We start from the raw sequence: 18,126 nt of genomic DNA, 5'->3' as shown, positions 1-18,126 counted from the left end.
ACACACACACTAAAGCTAACATTTGGGGATTTTTGCTTTGTTTTTAAATTTTCTAAGCCACCATATTTATCAGTATGATGAACTAAAATTTAATTACTAATTTTTTGAAGAATAATACACACATACATATATATATACACATATGTATGTATGTATATGGGCTTCCCAGGAGGTGCTAGTGATAAACAACCTGCCTGCTAAGGCAGGAGATGAAAGAGATGTAGGTTTGATCCCTGGGTTGGAAGATCCCCTGGAGAAGGGCATGGCTATCCGCTCCAGTATTCTTGCTTGGAAAATCCCCTGGACAGAGGAGCCTGGCAGGCTACAGTCCATGGGATCACAAGAGTTGGGCACGACGGAGCACATTTGCATGCATTCAGGATTGGAAGAGGCAATCCCACTGTTCACTTTTCTTCATTTGTAAAATGGTAACCAAAAGCACATCTCTATTCCTACCTCACCGAGATGCCCTATTTTGAAATGAAACTGTAGAATCACTCTCTTTATTTAGGAGTTCTAATGCATCTTATCATTTTGGTGGAGGAAGAGGTGACATTCTGATTGTTTGTGTTGGAACTAAGATGGTGAAAGTGAACGTTGCTCAGTCATGTTCTACTATTTGCGACCCCACGGACTCTATAGTCCATGGAATTCTCCAGGCCAGAATACTGGAGTGGATAGCCTCTCCCTTCTCCAGGGGATCTTCGCAACCCAGGGATTGAAACCAGGTCTCCTGCATTGCAGGCAGATTCTTTACCAGCTGAGCCACCAGGGAAGCCCAAGAATACTGGAGTGGGTAGCCTCTCCCTTCTCCAGGGGATCTTCCCGACCCAGGAATCAAACCGGGGTCTCGTGCATTGCAGGTGGATTCTTTACCAACTGAGCTATCAGGAAAGCCTATGACGATGATGAAGGAGGGCAGAATTGGACGCAGGAGCCAAATAAAAAGGTATTTAGTTAACTGCTTTCATAATATGATTTCAGAGGCCATAAACATACTTTTATCCCTAAGAATTACCTCTCTGTAATGTTTGAAAACTTCACTGCTTTCCAACTGGAGGCTTTCTGTTAAAATGCAGAACAAACACCCCGTAAGAAGTAACACTTTGACTGTTATCAGTTATTTATACTTTTGTGGAAGTCTGTTTTAGATTCTTTCTTGGAATAGATTTTGATAGAGAGCAGGATTTTGGATACTGTGGGAAGAAGTAGAGAAGAAATAAACATAATGTTGTCCAGACACCTGCTTTTCAGTTTGCCAGTGATTCAGTTCAGTCACTCAGTCATGTCCGACTCTTTGCAACCCCATGGACTGCAGCACGCCAGGCATCCCCGTCCATCACCAACTCCCGGAGCTTGCTCAAGCTCATGTCCATCGAGTCGGTGATGCCATCCAACTATCTCATCCTCTGTAATCCCCTTCTCCTCTCGCCTTCAATCTTTCCCAGCATCAGGGTCTTTTCCAACGAGTCCGTTCTTGACATCAGGTGGCCAAAGTATTTGAGCTTCAACTTCAGTGAAGATTGATATGGTACAAAAAATTGAATCTGGTTGACCAAGAAGTTGGTTTACAAATGTTTTTCTATAACAAAGTAATTACAAGCTTACATAAAAATGGAAACAGTACGGCGTGTTTTACATACTCTTCATTCCCTCTTGATTAGAGCCCCTACTTGCTCTATCAATCTTTCCCCAACTGATTATTCATTATTCCTAGAATTTGCTTAGATTTGAGTTTCCAGGTGCTAGCACTTTTCCCTCTCTTTTTTTTCCCAAAGAACTTTCTTTAGTATTTCTTGTTCAGCAGGTTGGCTGCTGCTAAAGCCTTTTGATTATCATTTACTTGAAGGTATTTTATTTATTTAAACATCTTTGTTATGGCTACTTTGAAGTTCTTGTCTGCTAATTCAACATCCAGGTCATCTTGGAGTCAGTTTGCTTTGACTATTTTTTCTCCTGACTATGGACCATATTGTCCCATTTCTTCTCCTGACTGTGGATCTCATTTTCACGCTCTTCTCATTCCTGTACTTTTTCATCATATGTTGGGCATTTTGGATGACGTGGTATTAGAGACACTAGATTCTGTTAATTCCCTCTGAGAAGGGTTGGGTTTGTTCAAGCAGATGATTAAATTTGGCCAGATTCAAATTGTACCTGGCCAGTGGTAAGCACCAGCTGAATACCACCCTTAGTCCCTTCAGCTGTTTGATTTCTGCCAGGTTCCTTGGGGTCTCTCATGTAGATTCAGGGATCAGCCAAGGACTTGGCAGGATTTATATGCAGATTATGGGGTTCCTCCTTCTGGGGTTCACTTTTTCCTGCAATTCACTTTTTTCTGTGATGTTCTTCCTCACTTTTCAGTTCAGAAGTTCCGAACTCTATCCTGTCTGTCAAATCAATTTCACTGCTTGAGTTCTAGTTATTCTCAACTGGTGGACTAAGAAATACCTTCAGGCAAAAAACCCATGTAAACACAAATCTCAACCACTGCTGTCCCTTCTTTCAAGGGTTATCTTCTTCCTTGTTTCTCTGTTTATGGCTTCTTTCAAATTGTTTTCATGTTTTGTTCTGAACTCATTATCTGTAAGAGAGTCTGACACAATTATTCCTCCATTACCAGAAGCAGAATTATTTTTAAAATATAAAAAATAAACATCAATTTTATAAATTGATGAGTTAATTATTTCAGCAACTATCTACCAAGCATTTACTCTGGACTAGTTACTATTTACTAGAAAGCATTCCAGATATAAGATTTATATCAGCACATGCTGTGTGCTTAGTTGCTCAGTCGTGTCCAACTCTTTGCAATCCCATGGACAGCAGCCTGCCAGGCTCCTCTGTCCATGGGGATTCTCCAGGCAAGAATACTAGAGTAGGTTGCCATGCTCTCCTCCTGGGGATCTTCCCAAACCAGGGATCAAACCCAGGTCTCCCGCATTGCAGGCGGATTCTTTACCGTCTGAGCCACCAGGGAAGCCCATACTGGCATGTAGTCAACTTAAGTGTGCCTGGTGTTTTAAACCTCAAAATAAAATGTTATACAGAGACATAATCCCTCCTCCCAAAATAAATAAAATACCTTTACTTGTTATATCATAAATACTTCATGTGGGACTTTTTTTTTCCGATTTCTGAGGTCAAAGGGATTTGCAGTTGAGTTTAACAACATCAACATTGGTTGCAGTTAAAATTCTCAGCTTTCTTCAGCTAGTTTGAAATCTGTCAAAATATTTCTTTCATGAAAATCCCCAGGATGGAGCCACTCTTTCGTAATAATGAGACTTCTGTTGCTTCTTGATTTGGAAGAGAAGAAAGAAACTTTGGAATAAGAAACATCAAAAATAAAAGACACGAATAGCACAGTGGTTTCAATATCACATTGGGGACAGAGAAGCTCCCGATTACCCCAGACGGTTACTTGCTTCCCCTTTGACTAATCATCTTCCTACCTTGGGTGTGGCTGCTGTACAGCTTTAGCTTTTTACTGCATGTAAATAAATAAAGGTCAGCAGACTCCAGTGTTACAAGCTGCTTGTTCATTTGTGGGTGAGAGGTCCAGGGTAGGAGAAAAACAACCTGTTGCTGGAAGTTTCCATGTAGGGCTCACCACAGTTCTTGGATTACCTCCTCATCCTCACTTTTAACTCCTTAATCAAGACTTAACCTCACCCGTACAGACTGGAAAGAGGCTGAGGAGGGGCAAAAAGACAGGTGGGAGATGCTTCTTGCTTTGTAGTTTCGTCTGGCTCTGACTTTATTAGGGAATCGCGTGGGAAACAGATTAAGACTAAGCTTCAGTCGCTCTTCTGTGAGCCTTGCTACTTTGCATAAGGTTGGATATAAGCCAAATGTCCTTTTTATTTCCAGCTCTCCAGCACCCATATGTTAATCCCAAACTCCTGATTTATCCTTCCCCACGACGTTTCTCCTTTGGTACCTTTGCTTTCAAAATCTGTGAGTCTTTTGTTTTGTAAATAAGTTCATTTGTAAAACTTTTTTTAGATTTCACATATAAGTGATATCATGTTATTTTATATACAGTAGTGTCTAAGACACATTTATTCTTAATATCTGGTTACTTTTAATACCATTTCCTCTCTTACTGTTACTGAATACTTAAATATATTTCCAACATTACAGCAATCTTACCATAAACTCTGCATCTTACTTTCTGGTGAATCCTCAAGAACTCCACCGGAAACAGTGTAAGTTTGAGAGCAAACAATTGTGCCCTTGGAGCAGTGGGCTGGCCCAGCTGTGCACCCAGGGGAGCTGCCCCATTGCGCTAACCTCGCAACTTTCATGCAGTGAAAGAGAGAAACGAGGGAAAGGAGAACACCAGTGTTAGTGGGCTGTTTATTAGCCATGCCGCTTTTCTTCCAGAGAAAACAGCTCCGTTGTGGACCCTTGGTGGATTCCCGGAGGCGAGGGGGTGCAGAAGCAGGACAGTCAGCTGGCGTGGCTTTGAAGTGTGGCCGCGGGGCATCCCCCCTTCCCTGCTCAGCTGTGGAAGCAGAGAGGAAACTTCAAAGCAGCCTTGCCATTGATCCTGCTGGTAGGGGGTGGGACTCTCATCAGGCTTTACAGAAAAATGAGGAGGAATCTTCCTCTCTCACTCGCCAGAGTCCAATGTTCACCATCTAGTGGATGCAAATAAAAAGCCATCTGATACTGTCTACAGTACAGCTCAGTCACTCAGTCGTGTCCTTTGTGACCCCAGGACCTGCACGCCAGGCTTCTCTGTCCATCACCAACTCCCGCAGCTTGCTCAAACTCACGCCCATCGAGTTGGCGATGCCATCACCATCTCATCCTCTGTCGTCCCCTTCTGCTCTCAATCTTTCTCAGCATCAGGGTTTTTTCTAATGAGTCGGTTATTCACATCAGGTGGCCAAAGTATTGGAGCTTCAGCTTCAGCATCAGTCCTTCCAATGAATATTCAGGACTGATCTCCTTTGGGATGGACTGGTTGGATCTCTTTGCAGTCCAAGGGACTCTCAAGAGTCTTCTCCAACACCACAGTTCAAAAGCATCAATTCGTTGGCACTCAGCTTTCTTCTCAGTCCAACTCTCACATCTATACATGACTACTGGAAAAACCATAGCTTTGACTAGATGGACCTTTGTCAGCAAGGTAATGTCTCTGCTTTTTAATATGATGTCTAGATTGGTCATAGCTTTTCTTCCAAGCAGCAAACATCTTTTAATTTCATGGCTAGTGGATACAAATAAAAAACCATCACCATCAATTGTGTTGTGATTTTTATTTACTTAGGTACACAGTTTGTCCGAATCAGCTGACACAGCCAGTTTTCATAATTTGTCCAGGTTTGTGCCTCACATCAGTGACAGCATATGAACCACTCCCACCCCTGATTACATAAGAGCAAAGTTTAAGAGACTGCTCTCTTGTTGCTCTGCTCGCCCCAGGCCATAATTACCACTGTTTACAATCCTTCACTCTACGTATTCATTCTGGGTACAGGTGGGGAATTCAAACTCATCTGTGGGTTAAGAAAGAATTATTCCATTTGCTCAACAATCCACCATGTAAAATATACACATTTTTGAATGACATAAATTTTAAAGTAAGTGCAATTTTCTTGAAATTATTTCATTTGGCCTAAACTTTTTCATTTAAAATTTATATTCTTGGGACTTCCCTGTTGGTTCAGTGGTTAAGACTTTGCCTTCCAATCCAAGGGGGGCAGGTCTGATCCGTGTTTAGGGAGCTAAGATCTCACATGTCTCTTGGCCAAAAAGCCAAAACACAAAAAGCAGAAACAGTATTATAACAAATCCAATAAAGGCTTTTAAAATGGTCCATCTCAAAAAAAAAAACAAACCTTAAAAAACCCAATAAAATTTATATTGTTTACTTCATAATTGTAAAGGAAAAGGCAATAACATTTAAAATATTAACTCTAACTTTAAAAATTGCATTTCATTCAAAAACAAATTCTCTTTTTTAATATTTATTTGGCTGCTCTGGGTCTTAGCTGCAGCATTCAAGAGCTTTAGCTGTGGCACGTGGGATCCAGTGGCCTGACGGGGGATTGAACCCCAGGCTCCCTGTATTGGCAACATGAAGTCTTAGCCACGGCACCACCAGGGAAGTCCTGAAAACAAATTCTTGAACAGTTATACGGACAGTTAAATGTACCTGCTATTACCTCCAACCAGTTTTTCTTTAAATAAATATGAAAAACTGGGCAAAAACATTTCAGTGTTTTCAGCATGAACTTTTCAGCAGAAAAATGGTACAAGGTATGAGTCTACAGGGAAGCTTATTATGGTTAAAAAAAAAAAAAAAAAAGCTCAAGAAGCTAGACAGTTAAACATTTACAGTCATAAGATGCCAAAGCAAGTAGTTAGCACCTGTCAGAGGTGCCCAAGTATTCAGCAGCACGGCCCTGGCATGGCTGGAAGAAGACTCTTCTGGTGGAATAACACACCTCGTGGGAACACAATGAAGGGGAACGAACTCCAGTCCCAGGAAACTTCCACAACTAGCAAGGGGGTGTGCGTCAGGATTTCCTGGTGCAGAAAAGACAGTTTCCTGTGTGACTCCTGAAGAAACAAAGATGGCTAATTCAATCGGAGGTAACAACAGCCACAAGAACACACGTTAGTTAGTCCCTTATCCATTATGACATTTATCCCACGACACAATCGAAGAGGAAATTCTTTCAATGATTTGATTTTTATTTTTTAATTGTGCGAAAACGTCCAAAAGTGGCCTAGGATCCAGACTCTTGCGCTTTTGCTCCCGACTGCATCCTGAAGGAGTGAAGGTCTTCACAAGGTAAGACTGCCACCTCTGGTGACTGCATACCTTCCCAGACTCTCTGTGTTCAGGCCTTTGGAGGCATTTTCAATTTGTGGAACAAATGATCTGGAGATGAAATTTTAAAAAGCAAAACCAAACACACCAGAAAATTGGGGGGAAAGTCACAAACAAACTGATTTTATGGAGACAGAACTTAAAAAAGACCCAAAAACGCTGGTCATGATTTAGTAGCGGGAGGAGACTGCACTCTTGAACAACAAGCATTTATGCCACTGATTTTCTGAGATTTTATTCCAGCGAGAGCTGCACACTGTCAGCTTGGTTCTGTGGCTGCTGATAGTCATACTTCCTGGCTATTAGGAAATAAACAAAAGAAAAAACAAGAAAAAAAGGAGATACAATTAATAAAGTCACAAAATCATTATGAGCTCACATCATTAAATTACAGTCAAGTCATGATTCTCAGTAAAGAATTAGCTTAAACAATTTGAAATTTATGATACTTTGTGATCCTCTAATTTCTCATCAGTGCTGATATCCACTTTCAAATGTTTATTATTATTGTTTTGTACATTGGCTTATTCAGAACACTAAAATATAGAGTGAGTGCATGCTCAGCTGTTTCAGTCGTGTCCAACTCTTTGCGACCCTATGGACTGTAGCCCGTCAGGCTCCTCTGTCCATGGGATTCTCCAGGCAAGAACACTGGAGTGGGTTGCCATGCCCTCCTCTAGGGGATCTTCCTGATCCAGGGATTAAATCTGCGTCTCCCACATCTCCTGCCTTGACAGGCTGGTTCTTTACCACTAGCACCATCTGGGAAGCCCAAAATATAGGGTAAACACTAACAAAGCTACTAAACTCAAAGTAACATTTTGTAATGTCCTCCTTTCTTATCCTCCATCTCCACCTCAAGATAAATGATCAGTAATGCTTTTGCCACATCATAAGGAATTTGACTCTATATTAAATGACAAGCCTAAGACATTTACTGAACATTGTCATTAATATACACGAGAAGGAAAAACAGACTTGCAATTCTGTACCGTTTGTGTTTTTCTGAGAAATAATTGTTGAAGGTCTTAACCTGAAAACTAGAGCGTGGAGGGCCAAAGTCTTGTGAATGGTTTAGCTTTGAAGCTTTCAGTCTCTTCGTTAAGTTTTTACCAGCAAAGGAAGAAATACTATTTATTTATATACTCAGGGTAGATCCAGACTTTTGTGGCCTAAAGCTTATACAATTTGGGGGGTCCTCTTTAAGGAATCTGCCTGCAATGCAGGAGACTTCAGTTTGATTCCTGGGTCAGGAAGATCCCCTGGAGAAGGGATAGGGTACCCACTCCCGTATTCTTGGGCTTCCCGGGTAGCTCAGTCGGTAAAGAATCTGCCTGCAATGCGGAAGACCTGGGTTCCATCCCAGGGTTGGGAAGATCCCCTGGAGAAGGGAACAGCTACCCACTTCAGTATTCTGGCCTGGAGAATTCCATGGACTGTATAGTCCATGGGATCACAGAGTCAGACACGGCTGAGCAACTTTCACTTTCACTCTTTAAGGAAGAGAATTTTGTCTGCTTCTTTCTTGAACCAACAGACGAAATCAGGATTAGATATGTCATCAACACTAAGAATGATGCAATGTGATGGGACTCATCAAATGTGCAAATACTCACTATTTGTAACAACGGCTTCCAATCCACATCCTAATCTCCGTAATCAGTGAATATGTTGCCTTCTAGGGCAGAAGGGACTCTAAAGCTGTGATGAAGGATGTTGACAGGGGGGATTATGTAATCACCTGGATTATTTGGCCCAACCTGATCCCAGGGGCCCTGAAAATCAGAGAACCTCTACTGGCTGAGTTCAGAGACAGAGAGAGCTATAAAAATGCAAGAATGACCAGAAAGACGCAATGCCACTGGCTTTGAAGATGGGTGAATGAGGCCACAAACCAAGCAATGCGGTAGCTTCTAGAAGCTGGAAAAGGCAAAGAAACACACGCTCCCTCACAGCCTCCAGGAAGAAACAGAACTCTGCTGACACTGTGGTTTTAGCCCTAGTGAAACTGCTGTGGGACTTTTAACCCGTAATTGTAAGATTTGTGCTCTGCCAGCCACTGAATCTGTGGTAATAGAGCAACAGAAACTAACACACCTTACAAACACAGGCATTCGGACAAGTTTCATTTTTATGCCATTTTCATTAAAGAAGAAGAAGAGCGGTACACTGGGTTTAAAATTGCATACGCTATGCCAGTGGATTTTCTTTTTAATGCCAACTAACTTCTGGGGGTTTCTTGTTTGTTTTTGTATTTTGGCTGCGTTGCGCGGCATTGCAGGATCTTAGATTCCCCCACCAGGGATCGAACTCTGGCTTCTGCAGTGAAAGCACCGAATCCTAACTGCTAGGCCACCAGGGCACTACCACTAACCTCTGTTTTGAGTAGGCATCAAGGAAAACCTAATCCTTTAATTTTCCATACAGAGCTTCTCGCTCTCTGTGTTTTTGTTTTTAATACTTAGGTTTTCTTGGGGATTTTTTTTTTTTTGAGGTACAATACAAAAACACTGAAATTTGCATTTTCACCATTTTTAAGTGGTTCGGGGGCAAACGCTCCATTCACATTGCTGTGCCGCCACAAGCAGCAGCTGTCTGCCCACCACCCCACGCTGACCTCTCTCCTCCGCACACAGAAGCTCCCTGTCCCCTCCTCCCCCAGCTCCTGGTGAGGACTCCACTCTGTGTCTCTGGGAATTTGCTTCACAGAAGTGAAATCACACACTATTTGTTATTTTGTGACTGGCTTCCTTCACTTCCTGATAGGAGTAATTTTGGAGCATAATGTCTTGGAGGTTCCTGCTTGTTGCAGCACCTGTCAGATTTCCTTCCCTTTAGAGGCTGAATGATCCCTGTGCACACACAGACCACAGGCTGTGGACCCTTCAGGAGCCAAGGATGCTCCGGTTGTTTCCATCTTCTGGCTACTATGAATAATGCTGCTCTGCTAAATTCAGGTTTACTTCTCATTCTGAGCTAGTAACACATGAATATGATACAAAATGCAGAAGGGACCCAAAGAGGAAACACTGAAAGTGCATCTTCCTCCCACCTGATAGCCCTGCAGCCCCTTTCCAGAGAGGAACTGTTGTCTATAGTTCTCAGCGTGAAATTTATGCTAAAGAATTTTTAGAAGTTCTACTTGTGTTAGAGAAATTATATATATATGTTTTTTTCTACTTTTCACCTGAAATTCCAGTCTCCTGAGAGAAACACTAGTAATATCTTTGCTGATCATTCTTTCTTGCTTCTTTTTATGCCCATGAGCATGCACGCATTCACATTTAAGATTTTACTGCAGACATCTTTCTTTTAAAAATACTGTCTTTTCTCCTTGAGTTCCACAGCGTCCCCATCAAGGTAATGAATGCTAATAATCTCATGTCTATCTTTTCAAGCTTTCCTCCAGGCTTGCATAATTATACAGAACATTTTTACAAACAATCCTATCAAAAAATGGGCAGAAGACTTAAACAGACATTTCTCCAAAAAAGACATAATATAAGGCCAACAAGCACATGAAAGGATGCTCAACGTAGCTAATTATTAGAGAAAGGCAAATCCAAACCACAAGGATCAGAATGGCCAGCATCAAAAAGTCTACAAATAATAATGTGGAGACAACATACACTCCTACACTCTTGCTGGGAATGTAAACTGGTACAACCATTATGGAGAACAGGATGGATGCTCCTTACCAACTAACGCTACCCCAATCCTGCAACCCCACTCTTGGACATATATCCAGAGAAAACTGGATATATGAAAAGGTACGTGCACCCTAATGTCCATAGGTGCACTGTTAATAACAGCCAAGCCAATTCACTATTTATAATAGCCAAGACAATGAAGGCAATCTAAACGGCCATGTAAGCGAAGTCAGGGAAGGAAATATCACCGATACTGCTTATACGTGACATCTTAGAAAACAAAAGATACAAATGAACTTTTTTACGAAACAGAAATAGACCCACAGACGTAAAGGAGTCGGGGAGAGATGAATTGGGAGGTTGGGATTAACATACACACACGACTGAATACAAAATGATGACCGACAACGACTTACTAAACAGCACAAGGAACTATACTCAATATTTCATGGTGTTCTACAGGGAGAGACAAACCTGAAAAAGAATATATATATATAAAAATGTATAGCTGAATCACTGGGCCATATACATGTAAAGACAGGTGTAACACAACATTGTAACTCAACTATACGTCGATAAGAAAAATGAGATAGAACATTTTTACTACACACACATGTTGTAGTCATTCAGTGTTAAAGGAGTGGCACCCTAGCATATATACAATTACACCTTGCCCTTCCTCATTTAATGACACACCATGGAAGACACACCTCATTTTTTTAATGGTGGCATCAGAGGTTGTGGCTTGGATGTAACATTCATCCTGGCTCTGTGCCCTTTAACCTTTGTTTCTTCTCTACCACCTACACACGCAGTGTTCGGATTCACAGGATATGTTAATAACCTCTGGCCTGGAAGCTGCTCCTATACACACATAATGTGGCTGCAGTACGCGGGCATTTAATTGAAACTGAAGTGACTGCAAACTCTGTAAACACAAAACTCAAACCCAAACTAAAAGTAGCTTCAACTCAAAACCTCCCCTTAGCTGAATCCTCAAAGTGCTCGTGGCCACCTCAACGCCACTGCACATGAGGCAAGTCAGAGGAGGACCAGACAGCAGTCTCATTGACTAACAAAACATCTAATTTTTGCTGAATTTTCAAAAAATGTGATCACACAAACAGCTTGCTAGGGCTCCTTTCGGGGGAGGGCTCCGCATGGGGGAAGGGTCCTGAAGCACTAACTTCATGCAAACCGGGTACTATGCTTCTATTATCAGCTATTTTTTAAAATTAAAAAAAAAATCTTTTTTTCACTGAAGTATAGTTGATTTAAAATGTTGCACTAGTTCCTGGAGTATATCAAAGTGATTCACATATACATACATATTCTTTTCCATTAAGGTTTGTTACAGGATATTGAATATAATTCCCTGTGCCACCATCATTTATTTCTGATAACCTTTTAAAACTAGACACAAATTTTTTAAAAAGTATGTATTAAACATGCTTGTGTATGTAATAAGGCTTCCTAGGTGGTGCAGTGGTAAACAATCTTCCTGCCAAGCAGGAGACGAAGGTTCGATCCCTAGGTCAGAAAGATCCCCTTGGAGAAGAAATGGCAACCCACTCCAGTATTCTTGTCCAGGAAACCTCATGGACAGAGGAGCCTGGGTGGGCTACAGTCCATAACATGTATGTAATTAGGCAGCATATACTTACAAATGGAGTACATTTCTAGTTGCTGTCTTAAACGAATCTTGCTTATTGTGTCATAGAAGTTGGGCTCTGACAGAGTTTCTGCTGGAGGTGGCAAACTGAATATCCTCATAATTTTCCTTTTATTCCTAAAACACAGAAACGATGCAGAAAAGAGATTTGTATTCTCAGCTATATGACTGTAACACTCCTGTGATCGTAGTAACCAGAAGCTGCATTAAAAGCACATAAGCGGCCATGAGCCCCTCTTCAGTTCTGTCCCCGTGAGATGCCTCCTTGGCTCAAGTATTCTTTCTTTCACTGAAAGTGAGAAGCTGTACATGTCTAGTCACACAGTCACAAGAAAGGAAGAGCAGTGACTGAATACACCCACTTCGTATACGACGTGTCTCTCCTCATCGTCACAAAAAATGCCCTATTGTTTAGAAAAATGCACAGACAAAAAAGTACAATTTTTTTTCCTCCCTGTCATGTCATGCAAATAAAGCTAATTTACTGGGGGTACTGAATAAACAGAATGTGAGCAGACCTTAATTCTGGGAAACAATGACTAAAACTATTTTTTAAATAGATAGCGTGGCCTTAGTGGGGTCATCTAGTTAAAATGAACAAGAGCCTGTCTATGCTTTTAAAACGGTAGGGTGGGGAGGAGGTGGCAGCTCTCTTTAGGGGACCGCTGTCACCTACCAGTGGCCCTGGGGTGATCTGTGGGGACTCTTCTCGCCCCTCCCCCCAGCCTGGAGTCCAGGCCAGCCGCTCAGCGTTCACGGGGCTGTGAAGGGCGAGCCTGTATGTCCCACGGGTAGGGTGAATCTGAACTATTTCCCAGGCTAGGCAGCAATTATTCTTGGATGACTAATTATCCCGGACTGTCTAATGCCTCTGACCTTGGTACAGGACGTCACAAAGCATGTGGCTATGAGCAGAAGCAACTCAATCTAACTACTGCTCTTCTTCCTCTTCAAAGCAACACCTCCCTCCCTTTTGGCTCACGGTTCTTAAAGGAGCCAGGAAGTGTGGAAAAGGACAGTCAAACTGTGCGACAGTGTCTGGAATGACAGCAGGAAGTATCTGTGGAGGATTTACACTAATGCGCCACTTCAGGGACACAAGGTTAAATAAAAGCCCCTGTTCTCGGGGGACTGAGTGTTTGCAGGATGGACAGACAAGAAATCAGACCATACAACATCATTCACTAAGTTCTGGGACACAGTCATGCGTAAGAAACAGAAGGGAAAGCTTGAAACGTGTGAGGATAGAAGTGCTGAACATGTAGAAGTTGGTGTTTGTGCATTTCAGGGACGTGGGCCAAAAATATGTGCTTGTCCGAGGGTGACAGTCAACTGGCTGAGTGATAACTCTGAGCTATATCAGAAGTGATAGAATGGGAGTACAGAGCAGCTGGCCTGGGAGCTGAGAGCTGCACTCACAGCCGGGCTCTCGGAGCAGCTGGGTTTTCCAAGCCAAGTCCTGGTGTCTGGTATTTGAGGACAGGGCCGAGGAGAGAGAGCTTTCATAGCAGGAACCAAAATGCTGGTGAAATCGTTTTTGTGCATTGAATTTAGATCAAACCAACCAACCTGCAAAACTTGTCAGTACTCAGGATCTTCTCATCAACCCTGAGAACCTCAAGCCTTTACCTCTTGGCATACATGAAGAGCCCGAAGCTGACGAGGATCACCACCAGGTACACGTTGGTGGCTTCATTCCAGGCCTCGTGGACACTGTAGTCCATGGCCCCATCGTCCTCCATCACTCCGTAGCCCCCAGGCATGGGCCTGTAAGACAGTAAAGGGGGCAGGTTGATGGTGTGACGGCTGGACAAAGGTGGGCAAACAGAGAGCCCACTGGCCAGCGGCAGCCCCTGCTTGTCTCCCTGTGGCCCAGGAGTCAAAAATGGTTTTACATTTCCAATAGATACATTTTAAACGGTTGAGAGAACTACCAGTATCTTCCACTTTTGCCTCACAGCCCTCAAAGCCTCAAATATATACAATCTGGCCTGTTAAGATTTATAAAACAGAAAACAGCCTCACAGACTTAGAAAACAAACTTATGGTTACCAAAGGGGAAAGGGGAGGGGGTGGGGAGGGATAAATTAGGAGTTTGGGATTGATACATATGCACCACTTATATATCAAATAATCAGCAAAGATCTACTGTGTAGCACTGGGAACTCTAATCAACGTTGTAATAAACTATATTGGAAAACAACCTGAAAAACCATGGCTATATGTACACATATAACTGAGTCACTTTGCTGCATACCTGACACTAACACAGTATTGTAAACCACCAATCATACCCCAATATATTAATTAACAAAATAAAAAATTAAGTTAAAAAAGGCAAGAAAAAGTTGACCAACCCTGATCTAGATCACCAAGGCATGGAATGCATTTCCCCTTATTTCTGACTTTGAAACATCACAGCTCCTACATAAAAGTTCAAACTTGGAGATTAAAAAAAAATTTCTAAAAGGATATGGGTTGAAATATCACTGCACATTTTCCAACCTGTAACCATTACCTGGGCAAATGCACCTGAATACTTAAGACACAGGCCCACACAGCTGGCTTGGACTCGTGACAGTGGCTTTGATGAGAGGCGCTGCCCAGGACCATGCTCTTCCACAGGCCCCCGATGCACCTGGAAAACGAAAGTCTGCAGCTTTATCTGTGCAGCCTTGGCCTCTTGGCCAAACGTGGTTCAAAGAAGCTATAAAAAGTCACTTTTTGCTATTTACACAGCTGTGACTTCTATTCAAGGAAGTGCATTCTTTGGACATTCCCACAGAAAATAAGAGTGATAACAGCAAGTGTATCAAGTAGCGAGGGAAAGAGTCCCGGTTTCTCACTTGCCGTTGGGAAGTTCATTGAATTGTTCCTTAAGGAGAAAGTTCTTCCCTTGTGTTAAATCTCAACTAAGTATAAATGATTTAATATGTGGAAGAAATTCAGAAGTGTTGTTTTAGACACTCTGTCAAAAGGAGAAAAACTGAACAAATGACAGGTGATAACTTACTATAGTTTCTAGTGATAGTCATTTTCTAATACCAAGAAAAAGGGTATGTGGAATGTCTAAGAAGTCATTTTGCAATTTTTTCTAGACATCCTAAAATAGTGAAAGCGTTGTAGAAATTCCTCCACTGAAATATCTGTCCTATGAGCCTCCAGAATGTTTCTTAATGTAGATTTGTCTCAGTTAACAAGTGTACATTAAGGGCAGAGTCTGTTTCCTTTCTTACAGTTTGCCTCTGCATAAAATGAAATTTCCCCAGGGTCTGCTCCCAGGTCAGCTGGCATGTTGGCCCCTTTCTTACACCTGAAATCTCTATCAGAGGTCTGGGGACAGACTGTATTCATTTATAATAAAGGGAGTATCACTGAACGGCCATTTAACTTAAATTCTAGACACTGAGAGCAAGAGTAATGTCTCTGAAACATCTATGTGTGTCTGATGAAAATAAAGATTGGTCTTAGGAAAATCGTCAGAGACTAATAAAAACAGAATTTAAATGATAAAATTTTATAGCCGCAAGATCTAAACATTACTAAATCATTCAACATACACAGTTACTAGCTACTAAAGACTGGTGATGGATTTTTTTTTTTTAAGAGAGTGGGAGGTGCAGGGGGATTTTACGTTATTCAGTTTCGATTCTTATGCCTTAAAACCGAACTCCAGAGTTCCTCTGAACGTAACATTATTCATAGTAAGTAATCAACCTACCTTAAAAGGGAAAACTTTTGGAAGATCGGAGACTATAACTGTCTTTATGGGCAAGGAATCTAGAATTTTTTTCTAGATTTTTGTTGGTGCCAAAATGTAAAATAACAATGACTGTTTCGGCTGTAAGAGATGACTGAAGAGTCTGCCTGCCAAAGCAGGGGACATGGGTTTGATCCCTGGTCCAGGCGGATTGCACATACCTCAGAGAAACTAAACCCTTGAGCCGGTGCTTTAGAGCCCAGGAACCACAACTGCTGAGCCCATTTGCTGCAGCTACAGAGAAGCCCCCACAATGAGAGGCCCGTGCACTTCAACTACAGAGTACCCGCCCCCCCGCCTCTGCTCGCCACAGCTAAAGAAGAGACTGCGCAACAACAAGGACCCAGTACAGCCAAAAATAAATTAAATTATTTTTAAAAAAGAGAGAGAGGTGACTTTAGGTGTCTGATTTGAGATGCTGCGGAAGGCCTGGCATTACCATGCCGTTCCTGAGTGGGGTAGGTTTCAGGATTGGGAGTTAACAAGAAATTAGAGAAGGAACAAGGAACATACATATCTGTGGCTACTGAGACATTCTGTAGGTGCCCTTTATCTGACACAACTGTGAAAGGGTCTCCTACCTATGTTCTAACACCTGACTGTTCTGAGCCAGGTTAATTTCTTGCCTCAGAGTTTCACAAAATTCTGTTCCTGCACCCCTCAATAAATGGTGTGTTCCTACAGAGCTGTCTTCCTCCTGCTACAAATCTGCCAGTCTCTCGTTATATTTGGAGAAGGATTCTAAAGTACTGCTGACCACAAACGGTGAAATTTTACCAAGAGTTATACAACTTGATTGGTATGCAATGACACTATGCAGTAACACTACTGTTCCGGGGACACGCACTTGAGTTATTTTTAGTAGTGAAGTTGTGAAAGATTTGCACCAGGGGTAGGCCTGTCCTGCCCATTCCTCCATCATGACCAATGACATGACTCTGTAAGCCTGTCCAAAGTCACCATACAGAGGACGGGCTCCCTTGTGGCCTGAACTATGACCAGCCCCCTCCCAGCTCCCCACAGGCTAACCAAGTGTACACACGCAACCTCCCTCTTGAGGACAAAATGCCCAGGGGCATTACAATGGCTTCTGCCTGGCAAATTAATAGATATTTCAGCAAGCTCACCGTGTGCTTGGATTGTCATGCAGGGCTTTTCTGAGAAAACGGAACCTTTCCCACATATTTTCCCTGTAAATCAATGCTTGATCAACTCCTTGGTGAAATAAATATCCAGAGATAAAGTTGGCAAAACGTGAACAACTAGGGATAGATTTCAGCTTGACAAACTTTTACGTAGAGAACTAAACCTCTTCTTGGGATCAAATGACTGTATCATAAACTATATATATATATTTTTTTTTTCTCCTCTTTGGGGTTCCTGATACTACCTCTGGTGGTGGTGGTTTGATCGCTAAGTCGTGTCTGCCCTTTGCGACCCCATGGACTGGAGTCCACCAGGCTCTTCTGTCCATGGATTTCTCCAGACAAGATTGGAGTGGGTGGCCACGCCCTCCTCCAGGGGGATCTTCAATTTTGAAGATCCCTTGTCATCACGTCTTAAATGTTACCAATTTCGCCTCTCACTTAAGAGCTTTGTTATTTCGAAACGAATCCAGATGAGAATCACTTAAACAGTTCCACGAGTTGCTCACACAACACTATCCACCACCACCGACTGGATTTTTTTCTCTCCATCCTCCGAAGCGCTCAAGGTTTGGGGCTGCCGGAGCGGAAGGGGACAAAGTCGCGGGCCAACCGGCGGGCCGAGGAAGGGCAGTGGACATCTGAGGGCGCCCGTGCCGGGCAGCCCAGAGACTCGGTGACTCACCACCCGCGTGCTGGGCGCACTGGAGCTCCCACTTGGCCGGGGCCCCGGGGGTGACGGCGGCGGTGAGGGTGAGGGTTACACAACTCGCCCGGAGCCACCCCCCCCGGCGGGGGAGTCACGCACTTGCGCGCTCCCGGCCCGACCCAGACGCTCGAGGCGCGCTCTTCCCGGAAAGCAGAGCGGGGGGCGGACGGGGAAGCCCCGTCGCGGGGCTCTGGGGCGCGGAGCCGGCGGCTCGCTCCGGCCGGGCGCGGGCAGCGGGCCCGGGGGCGGCGCGGCGGGGCGGGGCGGGGCGGGGCGCGCGGCGGGGCGGGGCGGGGCGCGGGGCCACTCACGCGGCTCGCTCCGCCGGCGGCGCGCGGCC

The 18,126-nt window shown here is 43.2% G+C and overlaps 1 protein-coding gene across 1 annotated transcript; it reads right to left on the bottom strand.

Moving 5' to 3' along the window:
• Positions 1-6,304: 6,304 nt before the first annotated feature.
• Positions 6,305-18,123, bottom strand: SMIM19 (small integral membrane protein 19). The gene is made up of 6 exons (XM_052661410.1): positions 18,098-18,123; positions 17,060-17,122; positions 14,691-14,810; positions 13,802-13,939; positions 12,165-12,289; positions 6,305-7,149 (listed from the first exon to the last, which is right to left on the bottom strand). The coding sequence occupies exons 2-6, from the start codon at positions 17,113-17,115 to the stop codon at positions 7,085-7,087; spliced, it is 504 nt and encodes a 167-aa protein (XP_052517370.1). The 5' UTR covers positions 17,116-17,122; positions 18,098-18,123; the 3' UTR covers positions 6,305-7,084.
• Positions 18,124-18,126: the final 3 nt, after the last annotated feature.

Source organism: Budorcas taxicolor, chromosome 24, assembly GCF_023091745.1.
Source record: "Budorcas taxicolor isolate Tak-1 chromosome 24, Takin1.1, whole genome shotgun sequence".
NCBI lineage: Eukaryota > Metazoa > Chordata > Mammalia > Artiodactyla > Bovidae > Budorcas > Budorcas taxicolor.
Note: the sequence above shows the minus strand (reverse complement) of the source record. Positions and strands in the feature narration are given on the sequence as shown.